Below are 16,196 nucleotides of genomic sequence, written 5' to 3'. Positions count from 1 at the left end.
TGGCTATATATTATTGTGGGATGAACAACCATCCATTATTTAATTATTTAATAACTTAAAATCATCTATATTTAGACATATAGTCTATTAAGGATGGGAATTACTGTTTTTATCTAATGTAAGTACACAACGGGGATATTATTTTGGTTGTCCATCTGTGCTGAACGATTCTCGTTGCTACAATGGGAGGCCAGCTGTGAGTCACAGACGACTCCCACTGCAGATGGCACTGGATCAGCTTCTGAGCCCATGCCATGCACAGGACGTAAGTTTACTTACTTTTGCCTTAAATACCAAGCAGTCAGGAAGTAAACTTATGTTTTGTGGCGTTAAAGGGTTAAGAAGGGCACAGATAAACACTATTAAGGTGTGTTTACATTTTTGTGGGCCACCCTATAGTTATTGATAGCGGAAAGGTTTTCCGACATCACAATTCGTGTCGTATAGCCCAGAGGTGGCACACGGTGTTATTCTACTGTCTATATTCAGTAAGTGATTCTTGGCAGTTCACACCTTTCTAGATTTATAGGTTGTGACCCTGGAGAAGTCTTCAGTAGTAACTGCTACCGGCTTGTAGATGGAGTTTCCGAAGCTAGGTACCAGAATCTGAAGCACGGTTGTACAAAATTGAGGTCAGAGTTGGCAGAGTTCATGCAGCACGATAAACGACATACAAGTCAGGGCAGGCAAAGACCCAGGGGCAGAGTAAAGAAACAGTCCAGGCCAAGGAGCAAATAAACACCATCACAAATGGGACATTATCCAAAGAACCTTGTTGCTCAGCAAGATGAGGAAGTCTTTAGAACACTTATATAGTCATAGGTAATCAGTGACATACTGACACAGGCCTGTCCATTACATTTATGGTGGGCCCCGTCATTGGTGAGGGCTCTAGCAGCACCTATGAACCACCACTTCTGCCATGCATCTGTAGCCATGCTTGTCTTTTCAGTAAAGGATTGCATCTTTATATCCAGTGACTATGTACAGTGTAAAGGGGTTTTCCATCAGAACAATACTCTATTACCCAGCTGGGCACTTGAAGTGGCCCAGAACACCATCCTGGTCCCCTCCATAAATGTCATACATGTTTGTCTTATGTGGATGCACTGTGTAAAGCTTGTCCTGTCATATCCAGTGTGTGTGTTGCACAGCTGCGTTGCTTGAAAGGTTAACTTAATAAAATCACAGCCTGCATGTAGATGTATCAGTTTGTCATGTCATGTGGTAGGAGTGAAGGTATAAATAGAAGTGTTTGAGAGCAGAAAAGGGTCTTCCATCTTGTCTTCGGAGAGAGGGCTAACACAGAGCCACATGGAAGCACCTTCAGCATCCATATAGGTGAAGACAGAAGAAGAGGAGAGATATCCTGCCGTGATTGGAGTGTGGATGTGGATGGAGTGAGTCACCAAAACCCCAAGAGAGAAAGCATCCCCCACCGTACCAGATACCAGTTCACACTACAGGCTTTTCCTGTGCTGCCTTCCAGAGTCAGGATCACCGCACAGAGGTACACCACCGAGTCACTCCCACGCGCCTGCCGTGCGGGGTGTCATTGTTTGAGTCTTTTGTAAATAATTGTCTGCCAGAGAGTCTGCAGAGTGACCCCTACCCTCTTCCTCCTTTGGAGTGCTCCCAGTCCATTAGTGGTGCCGTACAGATAACATGGACTGTGTTCATCCTGTGTATCCTCCCTGACCTCTGAGCTCTAGCCTGTGTTCATTTAAAGTAAATTGTACCTGCATTGCCTTGAAATACTCTCAGTGTTAAAGTTTATTTCTTCAAGTAAAGTTATACCGGGCCTCAACTGTTCCTGGGGACCCGAGGTACTGTACACAAGTCTCTGTGTTCTTATTCTCCGCCGTATGACATACCAGTGTGTAGGAATGGTGGCGTCACGAGTGATAACTACAACCCCTTTCATCCTGTTTATTGGCATTCCCTATCCTAGGGGTGTCAAAGCTGGCCTGCAAGCCTACTCTGGCCTTGGCTATGTGTCATCCCTCCAGGACCGGAGCCTGGTGAGTGCCACCGTGACAAGCCAGCACTCATCCCTCCCAGCTCTTCATGTCAGTCAGGTGCCCAGGGTCATCCCTCTGGGGTTTTGCACACTGTCTAAAATACAAAAACGAGGGTATATCCACCCCTCCTGGAGCCTTGGGACAAAGCTGAGTCGCCAGCAGTATCAGTGGTGAGTTCTGGGTAGACGGTTGGACAGAAGCACGTGATTGCTGCAACCAATCAGAGACCGCAGTATCACCGTAGGTGCTCCTAGCATTAGTGCTCATATCCTGGGCGCCATGATGCCAGGAGTTTGGGGATGAGAAGTTGCAGCCTCTGAGCGGTCACATGTTTCCGCCCAGCCATCTACTTAGAAGTCACCTCCGATACCGACAGTGGTGTCTGTCAGTTGTGTCACGGGGCTTCCGAAGAGGTGACTATACCTCTGTTTTTTGTTTTAGGCAGGGCCCAGCTATGGGTGTGGGCGGGAAGGGGGGGTGTCTAATGACAAAAAACCCTTTAATGAACAAAAGTTATTTGCTGTAGAGTACAGGCTTGTGAATTGTAATACTTGTAGGCACATGTCAGCTCAGTACTGTACTGCAACTATTTTTAGGCTCTATAACACATCATTTCAGTATTAAACTTACCCACAGATTTTGGTTTGAAAAATCTCTTGTTGACCAAACTATCACAGTTTTAATGATTCCTGCCTGATGTACAAGAATATACCCACAAGGGTTCCATATTGTATTGTACAGGAGCCGGTGACAGGGCTCCTCCCTTGCTTGCCTCTTTACCCCCACCTAGGGTCGACAACATGCGTTGTCACAATGCTAGCTCTAGACCAGCGTGTAAACTAGAGTTTTCAGGTCTTGACCTGAATGTAAATATCCTGCTACTCACCCCCCCCACCCTCAGTTTCCTCCTTTCTTCCCACCTTATGCCCAAACAGCTACGGTTCTCACCCAAATACCAATACCATGACTTGTATATCTTTTTGTTCATACAACGCCAGAGGATTAAACAAGCCTGCGAAGAGGGGGCAGATTCTGGCATTCCTCAACAAAAAATCAGTAATGGTACCCTTATTGCAGGAAACCCATTTCCTATCAAACAACATACCACAATGCAGGTCTCACCACTATACAACCTGGTACTATAGTTCTCATCCCACGAAAAAATCCTGTGGAGTGTCCATAGCCCTTCACAGAAACTTTCCTCATCAATATATTGCATCTAAGATTGATACAGAAGGCCGATATCTATTTAAAAAAATTAAAGTGGGCCCAAAAGTCTATACATTTGCTAACACATATTTTCCCAACCAAGCTCAGGACTCCTTTGAATCCCGAATGCTGGAAGCATTGGCAAGATTTGCTGCAGGCTCCGGCATAATCCTTGGGGGCGACTTCAATCTCTGCTTTGATCCATTCATGGATTCATCCTTGGGTAAGTCCAATGACTCCTCTGCCACAATACGTAAACTGTAGAAAGATCTCTCTTCAATGAAGCTTGTTGACTTCTGGAGGGTGTTACATCCGGGAGTCAAGGATTTCACTCATCACTCAGTAACACACAACAGCTATAGTCAAATAGATTATTTGTTTATTTCACACAGCCTATTAGATTTTAAACCCTCCTGCTCCATAGATGTTTTTCTGTGGTCTCACCATGCCCCGGTTTGTGGTGCCCTAAATAAATCTCCAGCTAAAAGAGGGTTTCCTACCTGGCGTCTCAATAACAATCTGTTAAATGACGCACTTTGCTTGAAAGATGTACATTCAACAATCAAACATTTCTGTGACGACCATATATCAGACACAACTCCGGCTCCTATTAAATGGGAAGCACTCAAATGCGTAATCAGGGGAGTACTTATATCGCACGGGTTCAGGCTAAAAAAGAAGGGTCTCATAAACTAGAAACCCTAGTTTTGCCAGCAAATCCTCCATCTACCAGACCAATCGTCCTTATGTTATAGAGACAAAACCATGAGTAGGTTCTACGAATATGGCAACAAATGTGGTCCATGATTGGCCAGAGCAATTCACCCCAAAACATCCACCCAATATATCTTTTCAATTAACTCCCACAACAATGGTCGACTTCATTCAACCTCAGAAATTTTGGAAACAGTCCAATCATATTACCAAAACATATATGACAATAAAGGGAATACAGGGGAACAACCTTCACAAACAGCAGAAAATATCACTTCATATCTAGATAATCACGCTCCTGATCCTATACCACGGACAACAGCTGCTGAACTAGAACTCGACTTTACTGAACAGGAAGTGCTGGAAGCCATAAAAAAACCTTTATTCGGAATTCGGAAAAGTCAGCAACTTCAAAGTCAATATTCACAAATCAGAAATTCTCAATATAACTCTCCCAATCAAAAAAGCATCCTAACTAAAATCCATAATACCACTTTGCTGGAACGAAGACACCATTAAATATCTAGGGATATCCTTGGCGGCTGATCCAGCCCAGCTATTCAATTTAAACTATAAACCTATGCTTGCGACACTAGAAAAAGATTTACAGAAATGGCGACCCCTTACGCTCTCCTGGTTTGGCAGGATTAACGCACTAAAAATTGACTCTCTACCTAAATTCCTATACATATGCCAAACTCTCCCCATCAAATTACCAAGAAACTACTTGTCCTGTATCCGTAGAGTCACAATAAAATTTGTCTGGGGTAACACCAGACCACGGCTCAGTTTCAGAACACTTACACGGAGAAAAGAGAAGGGAGGGGTGGGCCTGCCAAACTTTACCTTATACCACAGTGCTGCCATATGTAAATGTATCTTGGACCTCATCCATAATCGCTCTTCCAATTTATGGGTGGAGATGGAGCAAGACTCTACACCATACAAAGCACAGGGTATCTTTTGGCTACCTCGCCGAGCACTCCGACAAATACCCAACTTAACACCACTCATTAGCAATCTGTTAGACACATGGGATAGACTGGCAACGCGCTTAGGTCTGGTATCTCGACCTGGCCCACTCACATCCCTGCTGGGCAACCCAGATATAATGGCATTGTTTGGTGGTTCCACATTACTTTCTAGATTGGAAACTCCCCTGCCACGTATACATGACTTGGTTTTGGAGTCAGGCTTGAGGCCACTATGCGAGCTAATAGGCGGAGGGGGTCCGTTGGCTGGAGCATGGTTTCAATATCTACAGATACGTACATACATACAGTCTCTCAGTCCTAGTACTCAACTCATAGCTCCTTTATCTCAATTTGAAAAATTATGCATGTCATCCACTCCACCTACAAAAGAGATCTCTCAGGTATACAATATTTTTCTGGTGGAGGAGACAGGGAAAGACCCATTGGTTTTTAAGCAGGGTTGGGAGAAAGAAATGGTAAAACTTTCACAGAGGAACAATGGGCCAAAATCTTTATTTTGACACACAAAATTTCTAGGTCCAGTAAGTTCCAAGAACTCAACTATAAACTTCTAACCCAATGGTACCGAACTCCATCACGACTAGCCAAAATGTTCCCCCAGTCCCCAAACATTTGCTGGAGATGCTCCTCAGGTGTAGGCTCCTTCTTACATATATGGTGGTCCTGCCCCTTACTCCTGCCTGTATGGCACGATATAAATAGCCAATACAACGTGGCTTTTAACTCCATCCTGACCTTCTCCCCAGAAATGGCTTTCCTTGCACTGCTTCCTGGCTCTCTGGCAATGACCAAAACAAGTCCACTCAGATTCTTTCTCCTAGCCATGCGTCAACTTATCCCTCAGTTATGGAAATCAACATAACCCCCCACATGACTACTATGGCTAGAAACATTAGATAATATAATGCAAATGGAAGAGCTAGGCGCTGATGATGACAACAAACACACCAGCTTCTACAACACATGGGCAACGTGGATAGTATTCCGTTCTTCACCCCGCTGGGACGCATGGTTAGCATCTGGTGTTGTAGCCCCATAACCATGAAAACTACTTTATTTTCCACTTAATAAAACATTACTATAAGTAGCAAAGAGCCTTTTGGCTGTAGGGCATACCGCTTTCTCCCATACCCCTCCCTCCTTGTTATCCCTTTTCCGTGGACATAGTTATGGTCTCAGCATGTCTGGCGAGAGCGCAGACCTAGCTTTCCTATTACTGTTTATATAGATTAAAACACAAGAATTAATCAGTTTGAGTTAGAGCAAAGGAAATGTATCATTCTGCTGTAAAACATATTTTAAATGTAAAACCATTTCTCATTGTATACTACAGTTCTTTAATAAAATACTTTTGAACCATAAAATTACCCACAGACATAAAGGTTGACAATTTTGGACTGGCAACAATGATTACCGGTAGATATTGCACAATCACTGGCATATATCATTCTTCATGAATACATACAGATGTGAAAATCTTTGTCATCTACCTGAATATGATAGTTAATAGGTTTTTTTGTCTGTACAAACTTTGATGCTTATTAGTCAGAGTTGAAGAATATTCACTTAAATTTACTGCATGGATTATTACACATGTTAAGCAGGAATCTAACCTGCCATCCCATTTATGTGGCCTGCTGGCCGTGCAGCAACCTAACAGGCATTCCACTCACCCAACCTGCAGCTCTGGTCTGGTCACAGACTCTGTACTGCTGCTAACAGAGGCCAATAGTGGTCACTATTACTACTGGGACACTGTTACCACTGGAGCCACTATGAGGGACATTAGGGGGACCCTATTACTACTATGGCCACTTTGAGGTCACTATTATTACTATGGCTATGAAGGTGGTCACTATTACTACTATTATTACTGGGGTCAATATGTGGGACGCTATTACTACTGGGGTCACAATGGGGGTCACTCACTATTACTGCTGGTGACACAAGGGTGGGTCACTATCATTACTGTGGTAACTATGAGAGACCCTATTATTACCAAGGCCACTATGTGGGTCAATATTATTACTGGGGCCACTATAGGGGTCACTATCACTATTGGGAATACAATGGGGGACACTATTACTACTAGGGCCGCTATGGGGGTCACTATTATTACTGGAGCAACTATTGGCATCGTTATCATTACTGGGAATACAATGGGGGACACTATTACTACTGAGGTCACTATGGGGAACCCTATTACTACTGGAGCCACTATGCAATACTCTATTACTACTGGGGCCATTACGTGGGGCACTATTACTACTGGGGCCACTGTGGTGGCCCCTATTACTACTGGGGCCACTATATGGGGCACAATTACTAGTGTAGCCACTGTGAAATTACTATTTCTATACAGTCTTACAATTACAATCGAGACTTTGAAGGCAAACATAAGGCTGATGTGGCCCTTGGTGAAAATTTGTTTGAAACCCCTGGTTTATTACAATGTTGCTCATAGTATAGCCATGTACACTACTTTACATATCCACATATACCACTTCATATATCTACAGTATGTACACCACTTTACAAAAGATCTTGAATATGAATCTAAACTCATTGTACCTACCTCACGGACAGTGAGTACACGTTTGCTTTTGAATCACTCTTCCTCAGAAGATAACTCCCATCCTGCCCATTTGTCAGTAAGAGAGCCTCGGCTGCATGGCGGGACAGATTCTCATGGAACCACCTGATGAAAAGGGAAAAAAATGTTTTTACAAAACGCAGGTTTATAAAACACACACTTTGCTATTGTCTACATATCCACATTACTTGATGTCAAAATACAGACGCCAAAGTAAAGTCTGCTAATAGTTTTACTTTTCACTTAAGAGGAAACAGGGCTGATACATTATCGGAAGTCGTGTGGACATATTGTGAAACATTCTGCTGCAAGATCATCAAGTCTAGGTAAATAAACACATCGTCACTAAAGTTATAGATATAAATATGTAATTAAAAGTTGACCTAGTAAAGTCCGACAAATGCGACACTTCCTAAAGTGCATTTAGAAGAGACTATGTATAATGCTAATGCCTAGTTAGGAAACTGATAGATAGTGCTAATTTCGTAAGAGAAATACAGTAATTATTGATATTTGTACATAGAAGCTGAGGTTTGATATAGGAAATTCTATAGTATTGATGAGTATTGCTTAGGTTAATTGGAAGAAATGCTGCTGTGATAGCCGGCTATTGCCTAGTTACAGAGGTTTATTGTGTATAGCTAATGTGTGTTATGCAAATATCACAGTTCATTAGGAAAATATGTATTACGTGACTGATGTTTATTGTACAGCTAATGATAATGATTCTGTATAGATGTATAGTTAGGTCATTGTAAGTAGTCTGTGCCATGATCTTTGTGGACATGATCCACTGTTTGTGTAGTCTTGTCGCCAGATTTGGTGGTCATTGAAAGGTGTACATAACAAGATTACTGCACCAGGTGGGGCATTTGCATCAAATAGGCAAATGCTAAGACAGGCCTGCCTTACATCAAACAGTATAAAATGAATGAGGATAGAACACGCAGCGATGGTCCGTGTGCAAAAAACAGTAGTGTGAATAGCTTAATTGGCTATTATGGGTCTGTGATGTTGGTAGACTGAACATATGGCCAAATGAATATGCCCGTAGGGTGTATTTACATGAGATTTCTTCTGTGTTTTATGGCACCCATTCTTCTTTACAAAAATGCTAATTATGCCATGGTTGCAAAAACTACAGGAAAAAAACGTCAGTGGGAAAAACAGGTCTTATATAAAATCACCTTAAAGGGGTATTCCGAGACTTTTCATATTGCTGACCTCTCCTCAGGATAGGTCATCAATAGTTGATTGACTCAGGTCCAGGACTAAGATCCCCGACGATCAACTGATCATCCAGCCCACTGTCAGTGCAGCCGGCTGGACGTTGTCATTAGTGGTCAGAGCTGGAAGTGTAATAGACAACTTAACTCCAATTGAAATTGAAGTTCAAAGGCATCAAGCTTTCTCCAGCTACAGTGGGTGGCCCTCTGTTAATGCCACCCACCACAATGCCCCACAGTAATTTTTACCCTGCTTTTGTGCTTCTCCTTTGGAAACTAACGTGCATCATCCAGTTCTTCCAACTTCCACTACTCGGTGTGCAGTTAATGCATCAGAAAGGCTGCTTTCACATCTATGTCAGGGCTTCCATTTTCCTGCTCAATTATAGGAGCAGGAAAGGGGAAATTCCCTGGCTGAACGGATCTGTCTTATGACGGTACCGAACAATGCCAAACAGACCCCATTGACTATATTGAGGTCCGTTCAGTTTGTATTCAGCTGACTGGCATTTTACCGAATGCGTGCAGGACTTTTTCTTCCGGCATTTTTTGCCAGATCTGCGGCAGAACCTCCAAAAGGAGTTTCCAGTTCAGATGTCAAAGCAGTCAAAGTTTATTGACAACTGCACCTTTCTGTAATATTGGGGCACACCGCTGCCCTTGACTATCCATTCCTTTTGTGCCTAAATATCCTCCATGAGCAACACACACACACACACAATTAAATGAGATATATAAAAAAACTATTAAAAAATATTTTATTATATATCACATAATGTGTATCATCATAGCAAGATATAATGTGCCAAAATCAAACAAAATAAAGGGATATGATCCAAGTATGAGACCCTGACAGAAGTGTTCGGGTGAAAGAGATTTGCTTACATGCGATGCGTTTGTGCTAATCCACATTGAAACATTACCATGAGATTTGGTACACACTGTGAACCCACAGCTATGGCGCCCAAGCACCAAGCCAATTGGATAACTTAGTTGTCATCCATCCACCATGAGAACAAGTATTTAATATGATTTAAACTCAGAAGGTTGGCTTGTACTCAACTAGGTGTTTATTGCTGACATTTAATAGCTCATCTTCAGAAACCTGTTTCTCTCATGCGACTGAAAAAAGCAAGAACTGTGAGGTCCTTGACTCACTGTATTGTTAGTCCATGTTCTTAACGGGAGCTTGGACACATGGGAATGACCTCTAGCAAGAGAGCACTGATGACAGACACATGCTGAAAGTCTTCTGGTGGCCTCCACAGCTGACTGAATACATTTGGATGCGGCTTATTTGTACATCGTGCAGAAGGCTGTAAGCAATATGCTGCTCACTTTGTACTAGCACTAGGACGTGGCTTATCTTGTGATGACAGATGAAAGCTGTAGACATTTAATACCTGGCCATTTCTTTTTCTAGGTCTGTTGCTCTTCCTTATTTAATTTTGCAACCTGCATGCCACTTATTTGCATTTCAATACAGCAAAAAAAAAACTTTAATTAATAATGAAGAATACAACATTGTTGTCATAACTCACATACGGTAATTATAACTCATCTTATTACAATTCATAATGGCAACATATGTATTTTGCATTTTGAAGGTGAAATTCCAGCTGAAAAAAAAAACATAATTATTGTTTGGATTCCTTCACTATGAAGATATCAAGGTTCTCTGTGTCGGTGGATTCAGATTTGTTGCAGAAACTGAAAAATCAGATCTATTGTCTGTAAATGCTCCCCATGGCCTACTGAGAATGACTGACTGCAGAAATATCAGATGCCCAAGAAACAATAGGAAGTTACCATGCTGCTTTTTCTACCTATCTGTCCAATGTATTAATCACAAATTTACAAAACCAGAAACATGCACAAAAAGGAATAAAAGTAATTTAAACAAATTGCATGTTAATTCACCTACACCGAGGGTGACAATATAAAGGGACTGAAAAGGAATACCTGCTTTGGTGCAAAATAAAACATCAAGACAGACCTAATCAAAAGCGAGTTCTATATATATGTGCCATAGCAAGAAGTACGTGTACAAAAGACACACATTGTTTTACTAACAGGGTCTCAGACATTGAGCATGCAGCTTTGTCCTAATTAACCTTTGTAGTGTTTGACTAAGAGAGAAGTATTTCACATGTTGTAGACTTGGAATTGTTGACTTTGTGAGAGATGTTACACTATATAACCTCTTGCATTGGAACAATAAAACAGAAGAGCTTGGAAACATCACTTGAGTGTTTCTCATATGTACTCTTCTCCAATGCATCAAATAATAATTAGGCATACCTGATTGATAAGGCTACGATACCCTTTGAGTATGACCTAATTTAAGTGATTACTTTAAAACAGTTTTAAAAATTGGGAAGGGTTCAACAGTTTTTTTTTCACTTCACTAGAACAGTTTAAGGAATGATGATTGGTTGCTATGCGCAACGCACACAGTTTTTTACACAGTCAATAAATGAGGACTATCATATAATCTATGGTAAAGTAAGGTGCTTTATTATTCAGCAAGGTGAATAATTTAGACATGTGTGGATTCAAAATGCCTCCAAAAAACAAACCAAAAGAACAGTTAAACCAAAAGATTAGAAAGTAAAATTACTGGAAGCAAGTGAAACAAGTGAACAATGTGAAGAATGAGCATAAAAGAGCTAGGATGTCAAGGGCTGCAGAGACCAAGAAACAGCATGTGGCCTAAAATCAAAAAGAGAAGGGAAGAGCCAGTGCATCATGGACATCAGAAAACATGAAACAACATGAGGCCTAACTTCAAATATTGCAGGAGACACTACATCAAAGGCTGCAATGACTCTGGGACAGTATGAAGTATGCATTTAAAAAGAGAGGGAAATAGCAATGACATCAAGGGCTTCAGAGACCCCAGAACAGCATTAGGCCCAAATTCTAAAAGCGAAAGGCAGAGTCAGGGCATTAAGAACGGCAAGGCATGACTGAACTAAGTTTAGGTTCAAAGAAGTCTTAGATGAGAGAAAAATAGCATATGTACCTAAGAGATATCACTACTAAGCATATTTTTGCCCCATGTGTTGTCCAAGTCTACAACGACTTAGACTCAATCATGAGACGTACCCATAACAGGGGTAAAATGGTTGGTATACAAAGAATACGCAGTGGATTGGTTTCAAAACTAGGCTCAGACAGGTTTATTTTCTTTTCACATCACAAGACAAAGCAGAAATAAATCTTACTTGTCTAAGCACTAACTAAACATTGCCGCTCCTTAGCTGTCAAGGTCCTAGGTCCACTGCTTAGCACCTAAAACACACACTGTTCATGCCAGAACTCTTGCAGGCTCCACAGGCGGGCAATGCCTGTCTAATCCAGGCTGATAGCAATGTGAGAAGAGCTCACACCTCTCTTATTAATCTCTCCTGAATGGCCCCCTCAATGACCCTAATTAGATCACACCTATGTTCTTATTAAGTCTTTAATGAGCTTAGCAGGCTCACAACATGGGAGTTGTGGATGGAGCAAAACGGAATGGAAGCCCGCTCATCTTCCTTCCAACTCCAACAACCAAGCCCTATTTTGGGTTTTAAGTAAAACTCAAGCCTTTGAGGAATGGCTTTCTCTGATGCATACCCCCTGGTCGCCTTTGATCTCCTTAACTCCTCCTAAATGCGTGCCATACATGCATAGCGCACACAGGGCATCATTGTATGGAGTGGACTCAGGAGCTGAACCTGCTCCATACATGTCAGGTATCAACTTTGACAGCCGATATGCAACTGTTAACACTTTAAATACGACTGCTAATACTGACAGAGAAATGAAATGTAACAACCAGGATCTTGATTTCTCAAACACTGTAAACCCCCCCCCAAAAATGGTGTAATTGCATTTTTTCTAGGATAGGGAATAAATTTCTGATGGGTGGGCATCTCACTGCTGAGACCAACCCCCTTCCCCCCATTCCTGAGTACGGAGGTCCAGTGTTACTGCATCACCCGCAGTGGGGAGGAGATTGAATGGAGTTCTGGTCGCGCAAGCATAGAAGCAATCCATTCACTTTCAGTAACACTATGGAGTTAGCTAAGCGTCTCTTTCTTGGGTATTTCCATCAGTCCCATTGCAATGATTGGGGTGCTGATCGAGTATGATCGGCCAGTGCTCCATTCACACTGACGTCACTGTGGGAGGAAAATGACCCCTGCAATTACAGGTGGGAGTTTGGAGTTTTGTTGGGGAGTTCGGTGGGGATCTCAGTAGTGAGACTCCCACCAATCACCAGGTTATCCCATATCCTGTGAAATTTTCAGTTTCAGATCAAAATCAACACGTCAGCTATTTAGATTTTGGAGCAGAACTTTCCGCAGGACTACAAATACTGTTGCATCATGGCGAAATAGTTCCGCCCATGCAAAACCCTAACAGTCCCTAATTGGCACGACTAAAGGTCTATTTAGACACAACAAAAATTGCTCAAACAACAGTTTGAGTGAAAACTTTGAGCGATCATTTTGCATAAACTACTAAGTAGCTACTCAGCTACTTAGTAACTTATTAGCGTGCAAATTAAGCCTTTCGCTGAATGCAGATAACAGCTGGAGGTCTGTTATCTGCATTCAGCTCCTTTGTTCTCCAGCAGGATAGTTGCTGAAAGAATGCTATCAGTGCTACCCGCAGATATCTCAGCGTGTGGTCCTGATAAGCAGGAACGATGGTCTTCAAGCTGGAGAACGAATAGTGCACAAAAAGTGCATGATGGACGCGCTTCTAGACGCAGCGATTATCTCTCAAAAGATGGCTTTTGAACAAATTTTGAGCGATAATTGTTGTGTTTAAATGGGCCTTAAGTCAAGTGATTTGTCTAAATAGACTTCAACATTAGTGTCAAAGTGGATGGATGATAAATGTCTTCAGTGATACATTTAGCCTGAACCTCCTAATCTAAATGAAACTGAATATCTTTAGAATAAGGTCTTATACACACAATCCTTATTATGCTTTTGCACATGTTCCAAGCTATACAGAGCCGTAATATGGGGCCCAAAGTAATGTATGGCCCATACTCATGGCCGGCCTTAAGCTGTATGGTGCCCTGTGCAAAATTGTCCTCTGGTGCCTCTACTCTATTTTTTGTTGGTATTTGGCATTGTTTCTCATGTTTGCTTTTTACTGCTTTCACTGTGCAGTAAACAACACATTAACTTTATTCTGCAGGCCAGTAGGATTACGCCGATACTAAATGTATATTTTTTTGTTATGTTTCACTACTATTAACCCTACAATACCACACCTTCCCGGACAGACGTTAATACTATATCATTTTGTTAAAGTAGTTTAATAGTAGTTTAATAACAATTGTCAAGTATATCATCATACATATAAAAGCTCAATACAATGTTGTTGTAATAAAAGAAATGAAATTAATAACCTTTGTTAGTAATAGTTTGAAAATGTAAAAAAAATGATTGGGTAAACTTTCACCCAGGGTAGTATTCCAGGGTTAAAAATTTAAAAAACCTTTAAAAACTGCTTTGTGTAACAAAATTCTAAGACCTATAACTTTATTTTCCTTTGATAGGGTTGTGTGAGGGCTTGCTTTTTGCCGGGCAAGCTTTGGTTTTTGCTTTTTTGGGTTACATACGACATTTTAATTATTTTTTTTTTGGGGGGGGGGGGTAGGTAAGGTGACCAAAAAACATCAATTCTGGCACTATGTATTTTTTTCTTTTTATGGCATTCACTGTGTAGGATAAGCATGATATTGTAATAGTTCAGACTTTTTCAGAAACAATAGTATAGATATTCAAGATAAGAAGATATTCAAGCCCATGCAAAGCCACTTCCACTGAGACCATGGACCTCTGGTCCCATCCAATGTTCACCAAATGTTAGAAATACGTGGCAGCATTAAAGGTGTAAAAAAGGCAAACTTCTTTATTGCTCTATGTTTAAAAGCAGAACAGGCAACGTTTTGACAATCAAGTCTTTGTCAAGCTAGGCCAAAGAATATCCCCAGACTGTGGCCTCATAATACCACCATTCTGTTGCAGAAAAAAGATCCATACAGAACACAATGTTACCCCCCATACAATGACCATGTAATGTTACTTAACAGCTCTACAAAGCCTTGCTGCTTTGAGACTGTATAAATGATTCGAGTACCATTATATCCAATGATTATAGGTGTTACCTTCTCTGACTGGAGTAGTTTAGTTTCCTTTTTCTTCTGTATCCGGCCCAGACTGCTATGACAATATCTCCTGTCCACAACTTGTCGCTGTAGAATTTGACACACAGCAATCTTTGGTTCCATGCTTTTGTAATATCCTCCCTACTGTCAGGACTGGCGGCTCTCTGGGGCTCCGTGCTTGCACCACTGGCCCTGTCACCCGGGCTCCTGGGTTGCCGCGCTGGGGGGTTCTGGTCCCTGTGACCTTCCCTGGCCGTCGGAGTTCCGTGTGCAGGGGGTGGCTCCTGGGTAATTGGGTTACTGGAGACGCGGTGGGTGCCGTTCCACGCTGCGTTCCCATTGCCATGACACTCTTACTAACGTGCTCTGCCTCTGCAGGCGCTGGGGGCTGTTCCAGCGTCCTTGATTGGGTCCTGCTGCTGTCAGGCTTTCTGTCCCAATCAGCTGCTGGGGCGGGAGTTCTGACAGCATTTAAACTGCTCAGTTTTTCCCTGTGATTGCCAGTGTATGTTTGATTTCCAGCTACACCTGCTTTTTCTGCATTGGATTCCAGCTTTGACTTGTTGCTTCGGACTTTGACTTTGCCTTTTGCCTGACCCCTTGTACCGCATTCCTCTCTATTGCCGACCCGGATTGTCTGACCCACCTTAGTGTTTGTTTGTTCTTATATTGTCTGTGTGTCTGGCTCATCCCCCGCATCCCTAGCCAGTCTAATGACTGTCACCCAGTTGTCGCCCTAGGGAGTAGCCTAGGGGGGGCAAGTAGGTAGGGACAGGGGTTGCGGGAAGTTTTCAGGGACTCCTAGTTACCTGGACTCCAGTTCCCTGACGCCTACATTATCTACACTTTATACAATCCCTCTTTCTATATTACTCCAGATAGTAATAATGCCACCTGTGGTGCTCCACACAGTAGTGGTATCTTCATTTCTTAACCCCCTGTAGGCCCCACACAGTGCATATTATAGTGCTTACAAAGTAAAAGTGCCACAACTTAGCTATAATGCCTTCTTTATGACCCCACTCACTAATAATACCCTTATTTGCCTCTACTCAGTAATGTTGTCCCTTTTGTGCCCATTCACTAATAATACCCCCTTTTTACAAATAATGCCACCTTTTAGGAATAATGTCCCTTTTGTCCCATTTCAGAAATAATGCCCATTCGACCCCTTTCAGAATGAGTGCCTTCATTTATAAATAATGCCCTGTTTGCTCCATTTTAGAAATAATGCCCCCCATGAAAAATCATGCCCCCTTT

General features: G+C 42.0%; 1 protein-coding gene across 1 annotated transcript in view; it reads right to left on the bottom strand.

The window, feature by feature from the left end:
* DAPP1 (dual adaptor of phosphotyrosine and 3-phosphoinositides 1) overlaps positions 1-16,196 on the bottom strand; it is a 99,494-nt gene that overhangs the window by 56,921 nt on the left and 26,377 nt on the right. The window contains exon 3 of the mRNA XM_066574010.1: positions 7,515-7,637. Within this exon, the coding sequence (XP_066430107.1) occupies positions 7,515-7,637 (123 nt within the window). The remainder of the gene's footprint in view (positions 1-7,514; positions 7,638-16,196) is intronic.

Source organism: Eleutherodactylus coqui, chromosome 7, assembly GCF_035609145.1.
Source record: "Eleutherodactylus coqui strain aEleCoq1 chromosome 7, aEleCoq1.hap1, whole genome shotgun sequence".
Lineage (NCBI taxonomy): Eukaryota > Metazoa > Chordata > Amphibia > Anura > Eleutherodactylidae > Eleutherodactylus > Eleutherodactylus coqui.
Note: the sequence above shows the minus strand (reverse complement) of the source record. Positions and strands in the feature narration are given on the sequence as shown.